Source organism: Rana temporaria, chromosome 9, assembly GCF_905171775.1.
Source record: "Rana temporaria chromosome 9, aRanTem1.1, whole genome shotgun sequence".
Taxonomy (NCBI): domain Eukaryota; kingdom Metazoa; phylum Chordata; class Amphibia; order Anura; family Ranidae; genus Rana; species Rana temporaria.
In genome coordinates, this window is record NC_053497.1 from 44,671,161 (window position 1) to 44,691,348 (window position 20,188).

Here is a 20,188-nt window from a genome sequence, read left to right on the forward strand (position 1 = left end):
ACTGCCAGTGTAATTTTCACAGTAATCAGTGCATTTTTATAGCACTGATCGCTGTAAAAATGACAATGGTCCCAAAAATGTGTCAAAAATGTCCGCCATGATGTCGCAATCGCCATAAAAAATTATTAATAAAAATGCCATAAAACTATCCCTTATTTTGTAGACTCTATGGCCCGGATTCACAAAGCACTTACGCCGACGTATCTCGAGATACGCCGCGTAAGTGTAAGTATGCACCGTCGTATCTATGCACCGTGCCCATAAACGGAGATACGCCTGAAAATAGGCTTCATCCGACCAACCTAACTTTCCTACGCCGGCGTATCGTGGGGGCATATTTACGCTGGGCGCATTTGCCGCTCCCATTGATTTTCTATGCACATATGCAAATGAGGGAGATACACCGATTCACGAACGTACTTGCGCCCGGCGCATAATATACGCGGTTTGCGTAAGTCGTACGTCCGGCGTAAAGTTATTCCCCATATAGGAGGCGCAACTCATGCAAAGGTATGGACAAGGGAACACAGCCGTCGTATCTTTTTTCGTTTACGTTGTACGTGAATAGGGCTGGGCGTAGGTTACGTTCACGTCGTAGGCAGTGATCCGTCGTATCTTAGGGAGTAGTTCTGACGTGATTCTGAGCATGCGCACAGGGATGCGACCACAAAGCGGCGCATGCGCCGTTCTTTTTAAGTACTTCTTTGGCACTTGCCCCATCATTTCCATTAGCATGGCCCGCACCCACTTCCACCTACGCTGGCTTACGCCGAGGAAGCCCAGCGTATCTTTAAGAGCGAGTGGGAGCAAGTGCTTGGTGAATCCAGTGCTTGCCTCTGTGCGCTGCGTCGGCGTAGCGTATATTAGATACGCTACACCCGCATAAATATGCGACGATGTATGTGAATCCGGGCCTATAACTTTTTTGTGCAAACCGATCAATAAACGCTTATTGTGATTTTTTTTACCAAAAATATGTAGAATACGTATCGGCCTAAACTGAGGCAAAAAAAATGTTTTAAGATATTTTTGGGGATATTTATTATTGCAAAAAAAAAACGTTTTTGTTTTTCAAAATTGTCGCTCTATTTTTGTTTATATCGCAAAAAATGAAAAACCGCAGAGGTGATCAAATACCACCAAAGAAAGCTATATTTGTGGGGGAAAAAAAAGGAGGCCAGTTTTGTTTGGGAGCCACGTCGCACGACCGCGCAATTGTCAGTTAAAGCGACGCAGTGCCAAATCGCAAATAGTGGCCCTGTCATTTGGCTGCATAATGGTCCGGGGTTTAAGTGGTTAATATACAGTATACTGTACATGATCATTAAAAGAGGAATCCCCATTTTTTATGAAATGTAATAAGACTATATCAAACACAAAATGTTTAAATATAAGGATATAAAAATACGTAGGCAGGTTGTGGGCGGCGTTAAAACACTTTGTATGCCGTATTTACACAAGTTGTACAGGATTTAAAGGTCAGAGATGTGGTGTGGGTTGGGAAGATCACAAATAATAGGATCATAATGAATTGTAATGTCTGATGTTTGTGGCAGGCACACAGTTAATCACAGTAAGTGAATGTTCAGTCCTCTGGTGCCTATTGTTCCCAGCAGATCTCTGGCAGGTGTCCTCCTGTCTATTGTGTCCGTCTTTGTGTAGAAATGACTGGCCGCAGGGCTGCTATCTACCACCTGGACGAGGGTGGAAAACTGCCCGGAGACACCACAAACTGGATTAGAGTGGCGCCTCTGCCTTCATACAGGGCATAATAAAGGAGGCAGGTTAAAGGGGGCTCCGGATTATTCCCCATTTTCAACAACACATAAGTAACTAAACTTCTGTGCTGTATTATATGCCGGGCGTTACTCAATATACTCACACATAACGCTATCATTAGCAGGGCCGTCTTTAATGTTGATTGGACCCTGGGCAAAAAAATTCTTGCCCCCCCCCCCCCATGCAATTTTGCACTCCAACTGCTCTGACAATAACAATAAATATCAGGTAGACTTAAAACCAGTTTACTGTATCAGATCAGGCAGCAATTGTGATTGGTTGCCAGAGGTTACAGCACATGATTTCTTCTTGAATGGTTGCTAGAGATAACTGTACAGTAATAATGCTCACTGATTGGTTGCTAGAGGTTACAACACACATTACGGCTCACTGATTAGTTGCTAGAGGTTACAGCACATGATTTCTTCTTATTGATATGTTGCTTGAAATTACTGTAAAGTAATAATGCTCACCAATTGGTTGCTAGAGGTTACAACACACATTACAGCTCACTGATTAGTTGCTAGAGGTTACAGCACATGATTTCTTCTTATTGATATGTTGCTTGAGATTACTGTACAGTTATAATGCTCACTGATCGGTTGCTATAGATTACTGTACAGTAATAATGCTCACCGATTGGTTGCTAGAGGTTACAACAGACATTACGGCTCACCGATTAGTTGCTAGAGGTTACAGCACATGATTTCTTCTTATTGATAGGTTGCTTGAGATTACTGTACAGTAATAATGCTCACCGATTGGTTGCTAGAGGTTACAGCACACATTACGCATACCTCCCAACATTTTGAGAAGGGAATGAGGGACACCTACTATAAAAAAAAACATATCTAGGCATAAGACACACCCCCTGCCACATCCCCTTAAAGGAGAAATAAAGTTAATTAAATCCACAAGGGCTTTTTTTTACCACTATTATTCCTTTATATTGGCTTTTCAAATTTACAAATGCAACAATTTAGAAATCAGATGAAAGTTTTAGTGCTGGAAAACACTTTGATAGATAAAGAGTTCATTTTATATACAACTCTATAGATCAGGCCAAAATGAGGGACAAATGAGGAGGAATGAGGCACAGAGGGACATTGCTCGAAATCAGGGATAGTTGGGAGCTTTGCATTACGGCTCACCGATTAGTTGCCAGAGGTTACAGCACATGATTTCTTCTTATTGATAGGTTGCTTGAGATTACTGTACAGTTATAATGCTCACTAATTGGTTGCTAGAGGTTACAGCACATCATCTCCTCACAGCAGAGGGGCAGGATATACATATAAATGCAGCCTTTATTTACATATGAATTCCGTCGGCCTCAGCTATTTACATATGAATGGTGGTTATTTACATGTAAACACAGGGTCTGCAGGTGAGTAATCTGTACACAACAATAGGGCAGAGCTGGGTAGCATTAGTAGCAGCACTTCACACTGAGATATCAGGACACAGCACAGGACTAAAACTTGAAGGGACAAGGGAATTTAAACTGGGATAGTTGGCAAGTATGGGGCAGCTGCTTTGGGCCCCAAAACAATGACAGGGCCCAGGGCAGCTTCCCCATTTGTCCTGCCTTAAAGATGGCCCTGATCATTAGCAATCTTGCTGGGACGGATAACTATAAAGATTTGTGAAATGATTGAACTACTTACCTTTCCTGAGAAAATGCAGCTTAAAGTGGAACTTTAGTCAGAAAATTAAGTCCTGCATGATCACTCAATTTTGGTATAGCTATGTAAAACCTTAAAAAAGGTTACTATACTGTTTAAAATCCAGTAATACACTGTCTCACCCTGCTCTGTACATGCTCAGTTCTTCTCTATTGTTAGGACCTATCCTGAATTTCTAGAAGACGATCTGCTGACAGCCTAAAGATTTACTGCTGCTCGTGGGCACTGGGCTGCAGCGAATGGCAGCCTCCAGCAAGGGGAAGCAGTAACAATTCTATAGGCAATTTACAGCACACACCAATTATTAATGTGGAATGTATGTTCCTTGCTAAAGAATATTGTACCTCCACACAGTAATGCAAGGCTTTCTCCCTGGTGTGGAGTGTCGTGCTCACCCCCCCTCACTTGGACTACAGGAAAGTCAGGACACCCACTAACACACAGCTCCTTTCTCCGTCTGCAGCGTAGAGAGCGTCCTGACTCTCCCGTGGTCCAAGGGAGGGGGAAAGCACGACACTCCACACCAGGGAAAGCCTTGCATTACTGTGTGGAATTACAGACAGAAGAAGAGGAAGCGAAGATTTCTCAGAAGAAATAAGGACATTTAAAAGCAAAATGGAAGGATGAGGTAAGTGAAGGAGGACTGCACCAAGGTAAAGGTAAAGGAAGCTATTTAGGAAAAAAAATTGTACCTTTACAACCCCTTTAATTTTTTTTTTCCTGTCAATCCTGTACCAAGATGAGCTCTGAATGCAGGATTGATGCCCGAAGCAAACACTACTTTGGTGTCACCACTGCAGAGGCTTCCATCTTCACAAGTACTTCCTTCCGGGTTCCCAGACTCCAGCTCTCTGACTGCCCGGGCCTCATGCCTGCTCTTTTACACAGGAGTCTTGGCTGCGGCACACAGCTCTGAAGGAACAGCCCGGGTATGCTGCTCCTTAGGAGCGCATGTGCTGGTGACGTCACTGGCCCAGATTCAAGAAGCACTTGCGCCCGCGCAACCATAGGTTGCGCGGCGCAAGGGCTTACTTGCTCCGGTGTAACGAGTGCTCCTGATTCAGGAACCTCGTTACACCGACTGCTGCCTAGGATATGACAGACATAAGCCTCCTTATGCCTTCACATCCCAGGCTGCATTCTTGCGTTGGCCGCTAGGGGGCGCGGCCTTTGTGATCGGCGTATAGTATGCAAATTGCATACTACCACCGATTCACAAAAGTTGCGCGGGCCCTGCGCACGCAAGGTACGGAGTTTCCGTACGGCCACTTTAGCATAAGGCTGCTCCTGCTAATAGCAGGCGCAACCAATGCTAAAGTATAGCTGCGCTTCCCGCTCGCGACGTTCAAATTTTACGTCGTTTACGTAAGTGAACCGTGAATGGCGCTGGACGCCATTCACGTTCACTTAGAAGCAAATGACGTCCTTGCGACATCATTTGCCGCAATGCACGTCGGGAAAGTTTCCCGACGGAGCATGCGCTGTTCGCTCGGCGCGGGAGAGCGCCTAATTTAAATGATTCCCGCCCCCGGCGGGATCATTTACATTAGGCAGCCTTACGCACGGCTGATTAACATATCGCCCGCGCAATTGCTCCGTGAATCGCGGGCAAAGCGCAATATTTGCGTGGGCGCAGAGAAAAATTTTTGCTCTTTGCCCACGCAAATATTGCGCGATTCTACCTGAATCTGGGCCACTGGCTGCTACTGGCTAGAATATCTCCTAAAAAGAGCACGTTTAGGAGATATTCTTTTTATCTACAGGAACATTTTTATTATAAGCTTACCTGTAGGTAAAAATAAAAGCAAAGGCCCATATTCTCAAAGGACTTACGACGGCGCAGCGCCATGAACGCCGTCGTAAGTCCTAATCTGGCCCGTCGTATCTATGCGACTGATTCTTAGAATCAGTTACGCATAGATATCCATTAGATCCGACAGGCGTAAGTCTCTTACGCCATCGGATCTTAACTGCAATTTTTTTTTGCCCGCTAGGTGGCGCTTCCGTCGATTTCCGTTTTGAGTATGCAAATTAGCTAGATACGCGAATTCCCGAACGTAGGCACGGCCGATGCAGTAAAGTTACAACGTTTACGTTAGGCTTTTCCCGGCGTATAGTTGCCCCTGCTATATGAGGGGCAGCCAATGCTAAGTATGGCCGTCGTTCCCGCGTTGAAATTTTAAAAAGTTACGTCGTTTGCGTAACTCGTCCGTGAATGGGGTTGGACGTTATTTACGTCCACGTCAAAACCAATGACGTCCTTGCGACGTAATTTAGAGCAATGCACACTGGGATATTTTAGGGACGGCGCATGCGCAGTTCGTTCGGCGCGGGGACGCGCTTCATTTAAATGATACACGCCCCCTACCCACCGAATTTGAATTCCGACGGGTGATTTACGCTACGCCGCCGCAACTTTACAGGCAAGTGCTTTGTGAATAAGGCACTTGCCTGAAAAACTTGCGTCGGCGTAACGTAAATGAGATACATTACGCCCACACAATTTTGCAGCGATCTACGTGAATCTGGGCCAGAGGGTTTACTACCACTTTAAAGCTAGACATACACAGTTCCCAATATCTACATCCAAGCCGTGGATGGAGAAATATACACCACCAGCTATTGTATTCAGCAGCCAAGGCACCTGCAAATGCCCAAATACAATGGCACTGCCAACAGTGACTGAATGTGGCTGTGGTCACTGTTCAAACGATAATTTTCCATCTGGAACAGTCAATTTTATTTGAGTTTTTGATGAGCTGGGTGGTGCTTGGAGAACCACCCACAGCCAATTCAACGGGAATTGCGTGTAATTCGAGCGGTCTATGGCAAGCCTTACGCCTTAAGAAAGCACATGTTCACCTTTTAGGGGGCATTTACTGATAATCTGACACATGCCAAGATGCGGTTTAATATTTGTTGGAAAAGCAATAAATAATATAGTACAGTTAAACACTGTGATCCAAGTGACTCAAAGGTCACCAGTAGTCACTATCCCACACATTTTGCATAAGAATTTGCAATAAACTTTGCTAAAAGTTTCCAAATGTATAAAACTGTCCCAAAGAGAATTGTTTTGCGATCAAGAAAAGTTTAAAGCTGGCCATACACTGGTAGATTTTCATTTTAAGAAAAACCTTTCATCATGCGCCTTCAAATTTTCTTATTACTACATTTTCTACAATTGTCGATTTGACTCCACTAATCATTGGAATAGCCAACACATGTTCAAAATACAATGTTGCTTGAGCCTGCCATACACAGCTCAAATTACATCCAAATTCTTTGGAAGCTGACACAATTTGAGCCATGCGTAGGAATGGGCAAGGGGTGTGCCTGGGTACACCCTAATCCTGCGTTTGGCAACCGGTCAATCAGGTTGGTGACGGGTAAACGGCGATCCTTCCTTGCCAACCCCCAGAATCTGGACAGGAGTTGCAGCAGGGGGTGGAATTTTTGAAAAATAATCTGAAGCAGCTGAAAGTAGGCTTCTTCTCCTCTTCCTCTCGCCAACATTCAGCTGCCACAGGAAAATGCAGGAGAACAGTACCAATATATGTTGCCCCCCCCCCCCCTCTCCTGTCCCTGTTTCTCTTCTTTCTACTGTGTGCTCCCCTGTCCCCGTTATTTCAGGATGGAGAGCAGAGAGGGGGCCGGGAAAAATGTAATTCACCTGCCCCTTCCTTTTCTCAATGAACACAGTGAGTGATTGGTACAGCGTTAATTAATAACTGAAGCATAGTAAACTATGTTTACTGTGCTTCAGTTTGTGAATGAACAGGAAGTGTCTCAGCACAGGGCACATCCCATTCATGCACTGTCCATTGCAGCTGAGGGACTGTGGAATCTCTACCCTCAGTCCCTTTCTGCATCTGAAAAGTGAGACATCAGGGGTCTGTTTAGACCCCCGATATTTCACCATAGCCCCCCAACTGGGCTCCTACAAAAAAAAAATAATAATAATAATAATGTAAAAAAAGAATAAAAAATAAAATTGTAAAAAAAACACACTGACACTGTACACTGCCTGACACCATCCTCTGTCCTACTGACATATCAATTGTTCTGACTGACACCATCCACTGTCCTACTGACACTGCTCTATTGGCACTGTCTATGTTTTAATATATTTTAAAATGTTTATTTACATTTACTGTATTTATAAATGTGTGTGTGTGTAATATATATATATATATATATATATATATATATATACACATACATATACATATACATATATATATATATATATATACATACATACATATATACATACATACATACACACACACACACACACACAATATATATATATACATATATATACACACACACAATATATATCACACACACACACATATATACACACACACACACAAAACACAACATATCACCCATGCATCTGTTTTAGTGGATAGGATCGGATGTCGGCAGATAGTCCAATTGGGCCCACTTAAAAAACGCACAGGCAGAGAAGATCGGTCCGCCTGTGTGAAAGGGGACCATGAAAATATTAAAAGTGAACTTTTTGCCATTAGCTCAGGTTGCAGTGTTTGCTATCTAGCAATAGCTGGTTAATGACTGGTTTCAGGTGCTGCCTAGAACTGATCTAAAAACAGCACAGAACTATACAAAGTCGCACACCATTAACAAATTCTTTATTTACAATAAACAGAACAGAAATGGTAGAAACTCTGTTCAGAAGACTTTCAAGGGTCATCGCATTGGGCTGTCCATGTTGCCCCTTACACCCATATCAATGCACAGCTGTCATTTTCTATTGTAGCTTGGGAGAGCGAATGACTGGTTACTACAGGCAACACAATCACTCCTTTCACAATCGGTTGCTTCTTATGTTGGGGGGGAAGATATGACTGCTCCATTTTCCATTGTCCAATTGGAGTGCTGCATCCCTGATACTGACAGGTCCTCCTTGTCCCTTCCGATCACAATGTCACGTCATCGTGCTCTCAGACTTCTTCTGGTTTGGTCCGATGTATTTCTGTAGAGTGTAAGGAGGCTTTTCTATAATGTCTGTGCCCATGTAAGGCTGCAAGACCTTAGGAACCCGCACTCTGCCATCCTAAAAAATAAACAACGTTACAGCATCTTTCAAACACAGTAAAAATGTATAGGCATTTCCCCTGTGCTTATACAACACTAGATTTGCTTGTTAGTCCAGTGCTTTATGCGATTCTTGTATATATGAAAAAAAATTATTTACCCATAAAAACTTGTAATGGTAAAATATACTGTATGTGTATTTTCCTGTAATAAAATGTTATGTCTAATTGCACAAGGTTAATATAAGCATTTGTTTGCTGCCATTTAGCATCCATTCACACCTGATAATTTACAGATGATTTTAGACTTTTCTCTTTAAAAAAAATAAAAATGAATAGCTGGTTAAGGAGCGGGCTACTCTTGTAGTGTCTTTATTCCTTTTTTGGTCAATGAGTAGGGGTACCCCATAATCATTCACATGGGGGGGCGACGACTGGGATCTGGACGTTGAAGCGGCGAGGGCACACAAAATGGCTCCCACAGATTATAGCACCTACAGCCAGGCTGGTGCCCAGCAGAAATACAGTGCTTATTCTGCCCAGCCAGCTCAAGGATACACACAGACTGCTCAGGCAACCTATGCACAACAGAGATATGGCACTTATGGGCAACCTACTGATGCCAGTTACACACAGGCACAAACCACTGCCACTTATGGTCAGTCAGCCAGCCTATGCTACTGCTTATGCACAGCCTCATGCTGGCTATAATGCTCCAGCAGCATCCTACCACTACCCAGGATACATATGCTGCACCCACTGCTGATGGTGCTCAGCCAAGCATACCCTTCCTATGGGCAGCAACCTGCAACCACTGCTCCAGCAAGACTTCAAGATGGAAGCAAGCCAGCAGATACAAGCCAACCTCCACCAAGTACAGCCAGGTATGCACAGCCCAGCGTGGGTTACAGTCAAAGCAGCTACAGCCATCCCTCGGTCCCAGCCAGCTACCCTATGCAACAAGTGACTGCGCGACCATCTTATCCACCAACTAGTTATTTCACATCCCAGCCTTCCAGTTATCAGCAGAGTTCCTATTCCCAGCCAAGCTCTTACATGCAACAGAGCAGCTATTGGCAGCAGAGTTACAACCAAGCAGTTACAGGCAACAAGGTGGTTACAGCCAACAGAGCAGTTACCAGAAGCAACAGCAGCAGCCACCTCCAACAAGCTATCCATCACATTCGTCCTCTTATGGCAGCCAACCACCCAGCCAGTATGGGCAGCAGAGCAGTGGCTATAGCCAGCAAAGTAGTTATCGTCAAGACCACTCAAATAACAAAGGCTCTTATGGGCAGGAACCCCAACAAGGTTATTCTGTTCCTGAAGGGCACAAAACTGGACGCTCGAATTCCCGCAGTAGGGGCCGGGGCATGTAGGACAGAGGTAGCATGAACCAGGGGAGGCCGCGGAGGCATGGGTGGTGGAGATCGAGCTGGCTTCAGTAAGCCTGGCGGACTTCTGGATGATGGTCCTGAACCTGACTTTGCATACCCCCTATTGAACCAGAAGAGGAAGCGGCGAACCCTACTATTTACATGCAGGGTCGAATTGAAAATGTGACTGTTGAAGAGTTGGTGGAGTTCTTTAAAAATTGTGGGGAGGCCAAGATCAACAAAAGAACTGGGCAGCCACTAGTAAACATTTTTATGGACAAGGAAACTGGAAAACCAAAAGGGCGATGGAACATTTTAATTTGAAGACATACCTTAAGCTAAAAGTGCCGTGGAACTATGTGATGGAAAATAATTTCAAGGAAATAAACTGAAAAGTGTCTTCAGCTCGGAAGAAGGCTCCAACTAGCAGGAGAGGTGGATTATTGCCACGTGATGGTCATGGGGGGCAACCACCACTCCTTAGGGGAGGTCCCATGCCAAGAATGGTTGGCAGAGGAGGGGACCGTGGTGGATTTATGCGAGGAGGGCCACGTGGTGGTCTGCATGGCAGCCCTGTTGGTGGACCCAATGTGCAGAACCGAGCTGGAGACTGGCAGCGTCCAAACCCCGGTTGTGGTAATCAGGACTTTACCTGGTGAACAAAGTGTAATCAGTGTAAGGCTCGAAAACCTGAAGGCTTCATTTCTACTCCATTCCCACCCCCAGGTAATGAAAGAGGTAGAGGCGGTCCTGGTACGAGAGGAGGCAGAGGTTTAAAGGACGGTGGTGGCCCTGGTATGTTTAGAGGTGGACGAGGAGGAGACAGCGGAGGCTTTAGAGGTCGGGTGATGGACTGTGGATTTGGTGGAGGAAAGAGAGGGGAACCACCTGGTTCCCCAGGACCTCTCTTGGAGCCAATGGGAGGAAGAGGTGGAAGACGCGGTGGCCCTGGCAAGATAAGGGCGACCATTGCCAAGAGCGCAGGGAGAGACCCTACTAGAAGTTGAAAGCCTCCTTTATTCAAGATTTATTTTTTAAGGCAGAAATGTATTAAATTTACAATTCAATATTTATAATGCTAGCATGGAATTCCTCCATTGTTACATTACGACTATTCTTTGTCTGTAGCTTTAGTATTCACAACTTTTAAAATTTTAATAAAAAAAAAAAAAAAAAAAAACACACACATAGGTAGGTGTCTAGGGTTAAGACTTGAACATTTCTCTTTCAGCCAAGGGAATACTAGTTACTAGGGGAAAATGGTCGCTTAGGCAGCAAATTAAATCTGTTGGGTCAAAAATGACAGATTCTGCTTCCAAAGTAGCCCATGTACCTTTTTAGGTGTCAGGTTCTAAGTTACAGATGCCTGTATGCTTAGTTGTGAGCAGACACCATTCAATATCATAGGGTGATTTGGTTGTTAAAGTAGAATTCAATCCAAAATCTAACTAGTCTTAAACATGTTCCATATTCCTTGTTAACATCTATACTGACTAATAGTGATGGGCTCGGGTGTGGTCTGATCTAACCCGCCAGGAAGCTGTCACTGTACACTGCCAGTCATATACAGTGAGGCATCACCTGACCAGCAACTGCACATACACATGCTGCCTATGATTGGTGGTGTGCAGTGCCGGCTTCCTGGCGGGTTCTATCCGAACACTCCCAATCCCATCTCTACTTACTAACTTAAAAAAAAAAAAAAAAAAGAAAACAGATGTATTTTCTTACCTATTTTCAGCTCACTCTGGCAGCAGTTGCAGGGGAGAGGAGTGAGAGTTCTCGGCAATGGCTGGGAATACCTAGAAGCAGTGATCACAGCCATAGGCTTCCATGTCCCAGCAATTGTTGGTGCTTCCTCCTCCCTGCATCCACCACTGGCTGACACAGGGGAGCAGGATTATGTGACTGGATTGGAGTGGACCAAAAATAGGGAAGTACAGTATATACACATCTTTTTTACACAGGTTAGTCAGCATGGGTGTTAGGAGGAGGATGGGAACATTTTTAAAACTAGATAGGTTTAGGGCAGGAATTCTACTTTAACAGGATAAGTTTCAGGAAAAAAAAAAATGCAAATAATTTTTCCAGAAAAATAAATAAATGGGCATTTATTATTTTTTGCCTACAGGAGCCTGCACAGCAATGTACAGATCTGTTAGAAAGTTGAAAGAAGTGTCTGGAGTCTACAAGGGTGCTCATGCGTGTTGGCAGACAGGACTTGTTGTTTTCTTATTCACAGATCCCTGTGAATGAATGACACGGCTGTAGGGGAGAAGAAACCTCGCCCTCTGTCACGGGGTTCTTCTAAATACAGGTGTAACATGCTCAAAAAAGGGTGAACTTGGCCTATAAGCATTGTGGAGCTTTGAACTTTTGAAAAATTAAAGCTGAGGGCAGAACTCCTCTTTTAGCAATAAGATGAAATACTGTAGGTGAAAAAGGTGATGAGTGCAAGTGATGAGACGTTCACCTTTAACTGGTTTGACTCCAGAATGGCAATGATGAGTCGGGGAACTGCGCAGGCTGTACCATTAATCTACAAGAGAAAAGATCAGATTATACTGCAAAATAAATAACTAAATAGAAAAATCAACATTAAAATGTTATATTATATATACACACACACACACACAAAGTATTTGATCCCCTGCTGATTTTGTATGTTTTGCCACTGACAAAGAAATGATCAGTCTATAATTTTAATGGTAGGTTTATTTTTTTATTTTTTACAAACACTGGTATATATACTGGAATTTACAAAGCTATAGACGCTATACTGTAATGGCCGTGATCAGCGACTTATAGTGGGACTGTGATAGTGCAGCAAGCAATTTGGCGCTAGCCGACGCTGGCTGGAAGGTACACAAATTAACTGAACATCAATAGTGACACTAATACAGTGATCAGTGCTAATATTGTACACGGTCACTGTACTAATGACACTGGCTGGGAAGAGGTTAACATCGAAGGGCAATCAAAGGGTAAACTGTGTGCCCAACAATGTGTAATGTGTGCTTTTACTTAAAGGGGTTGTAAAGGTTTAATTTTTAATTTTTTAAATAACAAACACACCATACTTACCTCTACTGTGCAGTTCGTTTTGCACAGATTGGCCCAGATCCTCTTCTTCTGGTGTCCCTCAGCGGCTGTCCCAGCTCCTACCCACAAGAGCTAACCCCCCTGGGAAGCGCTCTCCCAAGGGGGTTAGCTTGCGGGTGCTTCCATGTTATACAGTCGGGGGCCATTGCCGCCGACTGCATTACTCAGCCCCATCCCCCGGCCACACCGCGTCATTGATTTGATTGTCAGCAGCGGGAGCCAATGGCTGCGCTGCTATCAATTATCCAATGAAGAGCCCACAAGAGCTGAGGGAAAGCATCGCGCCCACAGAGATTTGGGGCTCAGGTCAGTAAAACGGAGAGTGCAAGGTATTTTTTCACCTTAATACATTGGATGGTCTGGTTGTTGTTTTTTTCAACATGCAGATCACGGTTCACGATATACAGAGTTCTGTGCTTTTGTAAACGCAGAAATCTGTGTGTAATTAGCCACAGCCGATTTCAGACATAATCATTGGCTGAAATAAGCTGGCAAACTTATGCTGTGTCCAATGACAGCAAGGGTCGGCACTAGGCAAGTGGGTAAACCTTTTTTGCATTTACTTTCTCTGTCTCATGCAAGATCAACTTAAAAGCAGTTACATAGCTTACTCACCGTGTGTGCATGACGGCACTCGCCATTAGGTCCCTGGTACATAATGTTCAACCGACGGCTCTGGTAATCAGTACAGTTTGATGCACTGGAAATCTAGAGGTCACGGAAAGAAAATGTCAGCATTGAAGAGCAAAGTGTTCTCAAGTAGACGTAAAGGCCACTTCGTTCACGCAAAATCTTTTCTTTGTCTCTACAGTCAATTCTTTGCTTTGACAACAACCCTATAAAACATGTACTAGCTGGAAAAGCAATTTTTTTATGTTGATCAGATTATCCCTCTAGGTGTGTCACTCTGGGTTCTGACACCTGTCCTAAAGTAAGCCTAATTTTACTGTGCTGTGAATTTCAACTGGTGTTGAGGGGGTGATGAAAAAAAAAAAAAAGAAGGGGATCACAAATAAAGATTAATAAAAAATAACAACTCCTGCTCTGGTGCTTCCAGCTGGAGGTAATTAAGTATTACACCAGATTTAAAAAATCTGTTTCTTGAACATTTTAGCGACAGTGACTCCTTGGATATACACAGGGCCATGTTGTTTGGCAGTTAGCGTTCCAAGTTACCTCTCCATATTTCCCTCTTCCGGGCATCCATGCCTCTATATCATGCTTCCTATAGGCAGGTAGGCCCAGTTCATGAGTCGGCATCTCCAAAACCCTGAAAGGCAAAATTAATCTTGATAAATGTTGTTGCGGTTGGTGAAAAGATAGACTCCGTACTACTGGAATACCACCCCACTTAATTCCATGAATTGTTAATGCGTGGGCAGCCTGACAGTAGATTTTCACCACCAGGATGCAGGCAAAGAGGAAGACCACCGCCAGAGGAGGCAAGCAAGCACTAGAGGGGTGATGGTTAGGCTGTATAAAAAGTTAGGGGACTAGGGGATTATGTACAATAAAAACATTACATTTGTCCTTAAAACAATGACAAGCTCTATTTTTCTTTCAGGGAAAGGATTATTTTAGAGAAAACCTTAAAAAAAAAAACCGTTCTTTGCTCTATTTACAAAAAAAAAAAAAAAAAATATCAGCAGCTACAAATACTGTAGCTGCCAATTTATAAAAAAAACAAAACAAAACACTACCTACCTGTCCAGCGGTCCATCTTCACCGGGGCCCATTCTACGGGTCCCCAGCGACAGCATTTTTAGTGTGGGAAGACGGCTATGACTCCTTGCGGTTTCTCACAGTAGGCTTCCTGCTGCACTGCAGGGATAGACCGGCTATCGAGACTACCGGGAGTTTCCCGGTGGGCCGATTGCACAGTGGGCCGTTTAACACCTTCCATACCGCGTCATTGTAAAATGACAGCGGCAGGAACCCCTCGCCGATCCGGGTAGACGTCATATGACGTCCTGTGTTCCCGACGATCTAGGGCGTGCGCGCCCGCGGCGACGCTCGTGACCCGGCGCGGGTGCCAGGCGGCCGTGATTGTCGGTAATCACGGCAGGAGTGTGGATCTGTGTGTGTAAACACACAGATCCACCTCCTGTCAGCGGTGAGGAGACCAATGTGTGTTCCCAGTACAGAGGAACACACATCGGTCTCCTCCCCTTGAGAGTCCCCTCCCCCCCATAACACACCTTAGGGAACATATTAACCCCTTCAACGCCCCCTAGTGGTTAACCCCTTCCCTGCCAGTCACATTTACACAGTAATCAATGCATATTTATAGCATTAATCGCTGTATAAATGTGAATGGTCCCAAAAAAGTGTCAAAAGTGTCCGATGTGTTCGCCGCAATGCCACGGTGACAGTAAAAAAATCACAAATCCCCGCCAATACTAGTAAAAAAAGTTATAAAATAAGAAAAACCATAAATCTATCACCTATTTTGTAGACGCTATAACTTTTGCGCAAACCAATCAATATACGATTATTGCAATTTTTTTTTACCAAAAATATGTAGAAGAATACGTATCGGCCTAAACTGAGGAAAAAAAAAAGTTTTTTTAAAAAAAATTGTGATATTTATTAAATAAAAAAGTAAAAAATATTGTGTTTTTTTTTAAATTGTCGCTCTATTTTTGTTTATAGCGCAAAAAATAAAAACCGCAGAGATGATCAAATACCACCAAAAGAAAGCTCTATTTGTGGGGGGAAAAACAAAGATTTAGTTTGGGTACAGTGTTGCATGACCACGCAATTGTCATTCAAAGTGCAACAGCGCTGAAAACTAAAAATTGGTCTGGGCAGGAAGGGGTGAAAATGCCCTGTATGGAAGCGGTTAAAAAAAACCCTCTGTCTCTCAGACCCCCTCTGTCTCTTAGACCCCCTCTGTCTCTCAGCTCTCCTCCTCCTCTGTCTCTCAGCTCCCCCTGACTCTTAGGCTGATTCACACTGGGGCGGGCACTGACGGTATAACGCTGCTAGTTTTAGCAGCATTTTACTGTCATTTTAGCTGCGCTATTCAGCTTCCAGCAGGCGCTTTTAACCCCCGCTAGCAGCCGAATTAAAGGTTAAATGTGCCCGTGAAGCGCTGCTGCCTAAGTGCTCCTGAAGTGGCCATTAATTTCAATGGGCAGGAGCGGTATGTACACTGCTCCTCCACCGCCCTAAAGATGCTGCTTGGAGGCCTTTTTTTAATGGCCTGGCAGCGCCCCAGTTTGAAAGCACTCAGCCTTTCACACTGGGACTGCAGCGGAGGCGTTTTTCAGGCGCTATTTTTAGCCCAAAAGCGCCTGAAAAATGCCTCGGTGTGAAAGGGGTCCTCTCCAAACCATTGCTGGTCAACTTATTAGATACATAAGGCCTTAAAGCGAAATCCATAAAACAGTTTAATTTCCAGCACTCTCATTGGTTGTGCTCTCAACCAAACTGTCAAACCATCCAATGGCTGGTGTCATAATTGATCACATGTGCAGCATCATGGCAGTTGTAGACTAAACAGAGGCAAAGATGACAGCTTCCTTGGCTGAAAGCGATAGGGGGGTTTACTTACACTTTAAGTGTTGACACTGAGATCAGTGTACATAAGGATAAAAGCATTTATGACCTTTTGTCACATGAGAGGGTATGATTTTTGAAACTTTAACTGTACAGATTTTTTTTAAATAGTCATTAGAACTAGGCCACAGTAACTCATTTTAACACATGCTGATGCACAGCAATTCCGCAACATAAAGATGAATGCAATACTTACTTAAAGTGTAAACCAAGCTCCGAAAATATCTCTTTCTGCAGCTGAAGGAATTCATTAAGCAAATCCTGACTTTCTGTTCCGCTTTCAGCAGCTGTGACCCCAAACATTTCTACCTGAGTGGGGAAGGAGAACAAAAGTTAAAAGCCGGGAAGCAAAGGTGTGAATAATTATTTGAAACTCTAGCTGTAGTGTAATAATGTCAATAAATGTAATACTGCCCCCCCCCCCCCCCCCCAAGACTTATATTGTCTTCAGCTATGCTTTATTTTAAAGGGTGGCAAATTCTTCCCGATTGGGTGGTACTTGACATTTAGTCAGTGCTAAAATTCACTTAGACCTTTTTAGAAAAGTAGTAAAGTGGCCATAGAGCGATTTTCTTTCCTGCAACCATAAGTTGCAGGAAAGAAAATCACTTGATTCCACAATCAGTGTTGATAGGGGAATCCTTCCTGTGTTCTCCTGGTGGGGAGAGCCGTCCTGGCCAGGAGAACACAGTGATTATTGCCAGTGGCTATAGTCGCTGGCAATAATCGCATAAAAAAGCCAACAGCCTGGTTGTACCCAAAGCTGATTAATAAACTTGGGTACATTCAGCCTGCCCATACACATTTCGAATCTCAGCCAGTTCAGCAGGAACCGGCTGAAACTCGAACAGTTATTGGGCAGGCAGAAAGTACCAAGTTGATCGATCAATCAACTTGGGGACAATGAGCCTGCCGGATTCTCTTACCATTATAGCTAGTGGTTGCTATAGCTGCTAGAAATAATCACTGTCTTCTCCCAGTGGGGATGCCTTCCCCAGCCAGAAGACAATTGCGGATGCCCCTGTCAGCACTGTCTGTGAGGTTGGGGGAATTGGGAAAATTGCTTTCCTGCAACCTGTGGTTGCAGGAAAGAAATTTGCATCATATGGGCGGGCTAAGTAATAGAGGTGCAAATTGCATCAAGGTTTTTGTGTGATGTTGCTTGTACACTGTGCTCTCTGAATAAACACCCAACAAGCCACAAGATGTATTCAAGGATTCCTTGTGTTTGTTATGTGTCCAGAGATAGTTAGGGGACAATTTCCTACAGCTCTTTTAGACCCCTTTCACACTGGTGTCGCTCCGAACGTCGGCGGTAAAACGCTGCTATTTTACTGTCGGATTTGCGGCGCATTTCGTCCGCTTGCGGGGTGCTTTTAACCCCTGCTAGCGGCCGAGAAGGGGTTAAAACGGCCTGCAATGCGCCGCTACTTTGGCGTATTGTGGGCGATACGGCAGCGCTGCCAATTGATTTCAAGGATTTCAGGAGTGCATTAGCAGCGGTGAGTTCACCGCTGCTAATGCACTCCAAAGAACCTGCTGGCAGGACTTTTCCTGACGCCCTGCCAGCGCACCGCTCCAGTGTGAAAGCCCTCGGGCTTTTACACTGGAGACAATATAGCAGCTGTTTTAGGGCAGATTGCAGGTGCCATTTTTAACGCTATATCGGTCTGAAAACAATCTAAATGGAGCAGTCATCCGCAGCTGTGGTGTTGGGATTTGGCAAAGAGAGACTGGATGGACAGGTTAGTAAACATTGCCCAATCCTGTGTTTTTTTCCCCCCGAAAAGCTGTTGCTGAAGGCAGCAGAAATTTCCACCACCTCCCTCTACAGGCTAAATACAAGCCGTCAAGATAGTTAAACATTCATGTTCAGTGGCTCGGCCGCAGATTTATATGCCTGAAGTTTGTATGGTCATATCTACCCATCTCAATGCTCTTCACTGTCTCTGACTCCTCTAATCCAGTACAAGCACGATGATTAGCAAGTCAAGAGTCAAGTCAAATATGCATACGTGGTCTGCGTCACTGACTTAGAAACTATCCTGGCAACTTTGAATCAGAGAGAATGCCAGACAACTAGCATTTTGGAGGAGAAGAGGACATGTTTTCTTTAGGAGAAGAGAGCGAGACAAACCTTGGTGAAATGGTGAACACGGTAGAGACCCCATGGTTCCCGGCCTGTGTCTGTCTCTGCTCTGTAGCATGTGCTGCTGCAGACAGTTCTAGAAAAAGAAGAAAAAAAAAACGTAATACCATAACGTTACTGGACACCAGGAAAAAGTAGAAATTTGGCAAATAAGTCATACTGGTACCACCAAATAAAGGGGTTACAGTGCGCCTTTACTTAAAGTGATACTAGACACAGACTGTTTATTTTACATTGTCCCTTCTCTTTATGTATATGAATGATGGCACTGTAAATTATTTTCATTAAACCAATACATCCAAGTCATTTTCCTAATCGATATTCAGCAGTCACATGACCCAGCTTTTTCCCAGCCTGTCTGCAGGGAAACATAAGCAGGAGGAGCTTTCTAGTCCTCTGCTGCAGGTCACATGTAAAAAAAAACAAAAAAAACAGCTTTTGGAGTAGAGTACAAATAAATGTATACAATCAATTAACGGTTTTATATTGTCATATTTAAAATCTTTATTATTGTTTGGATACAACATGGTGTGGGTGGATTTCTGCCATTCACAGGCTGTGTACTGCCCCTCCAGCCTGTGTGTTAGAATAAGAGGGAGATGAGGCCTCTATCAATCTACATGTAATATCCCACCCCCATTGTGTTTAGCCGATTAGTGGGCATGGAGGGGAATAGAGGGAGTGGGCTGTCATTTACAAATCTATAGTCACATGGGCTAGGGAGGAAATGCTCAGCATATAAACGCACTAAAAACTGAGCATGTGCAGAGTTGCCACAGGAGCTGCAAAATCCCTAGCTGAATTGGGGACATGAACAGAAGGTGGAGATTGAGATTAGCAGGACCAACCAGGCTTTTTGCTGAATACATAAAATAAAACTTACAGTGGTCGAGTGAGTATGAAAGTAGTTTTTTATGATGTGGGTTTAGCGACACTTTAACCACTTTAGCCCCGGACCATTTTGATGGTCAATGACCGGGCCACTTTTTGCGATTCGGCACTGCGTCGCTTTAACTGACATTTGCGCGATCATGTGACGTGGCTCCCAAACAAAATTGACGTCCTTTTCCCCCCCCAAGAAATAGAGATTTCTTTTGGTGGTATTTGATCACCTCTGCGTTTTTTAGTTTTTGTGCTATAAACAAAAATAGAGCGACAATTTTGAAAAAAAAAAAAAAAAAGAAATTTTTTTACTTTTTGCTGTAATACATATCCCCCCAAAAAATAGATACAAAAAAAAAAAAAAAAAGATTTTTTCTTTAGTTTTGGCCGATACGTATTCTTCTACATATTTTTCGTAAAAATAAAAATAAATAAATCGCAATAAGCGTTTATTGATTGGTTTAGCAAAAGTTATAGCGTCTACAAAATAGAGTGTCGTTTTATGGCATTTTTATTAATATTTTTTAATGCAATTTTTAATCGGTACTGCGACCTTATGGCGGACACATCAGACACTTTTGACATATTTTT

General features: G+C 43.8%; 1 protein-coding gene and 1 pseudogene across 1 annotated transcript in view; one reads left to right on the top strand and one right to left on the bottom strand.

Moving 5' to 3' along the window:
• Window positions 1-8,105: 8,105 nt before the first annotated feature.
• SARS2 (seryl-tRNA synthetase 2, mitochondrial) overlaps window positions 8,106-20,188 on the bottom strand; it is a 41,875-nt gene continuing 29,792 nt past the window's right edge. Inside the window, exons 11-16 of the mRNA XM_040323341.1 lie at window positions 18,704-18,791; window positions 16,763-16,875; window positions 14,182-14,275; window positions 13,621-13,713; window positions 12,377-12,442; window positions 8,106-8,547 (exon numbers count right to left, since the gene is read on the bottom strand). Coding sequence (XP_040179275.1) covers window positions 8,419-8,547; window positions 12,377-12,442; window positions 13,621-13,713; window positions 14,182-14,275; window positions 16,763-16,875; window positions 18,704-18,791 — 583 coding nt within the window. The 3' untranslated portion in view covers window positions 8,106-8,418. The remainder of the gene's footprint in view (window positions 8,548-12,376; window positions 12,443-13,620; window positions 13,714-14,181; window positions 14,276-16,762; window positions 16,876-18,703; window positions 18,792-20,188) is intronic.
• LOC120913424 lies at window positions 8,999-10,903 on the top strand (annotated as a pseudogene).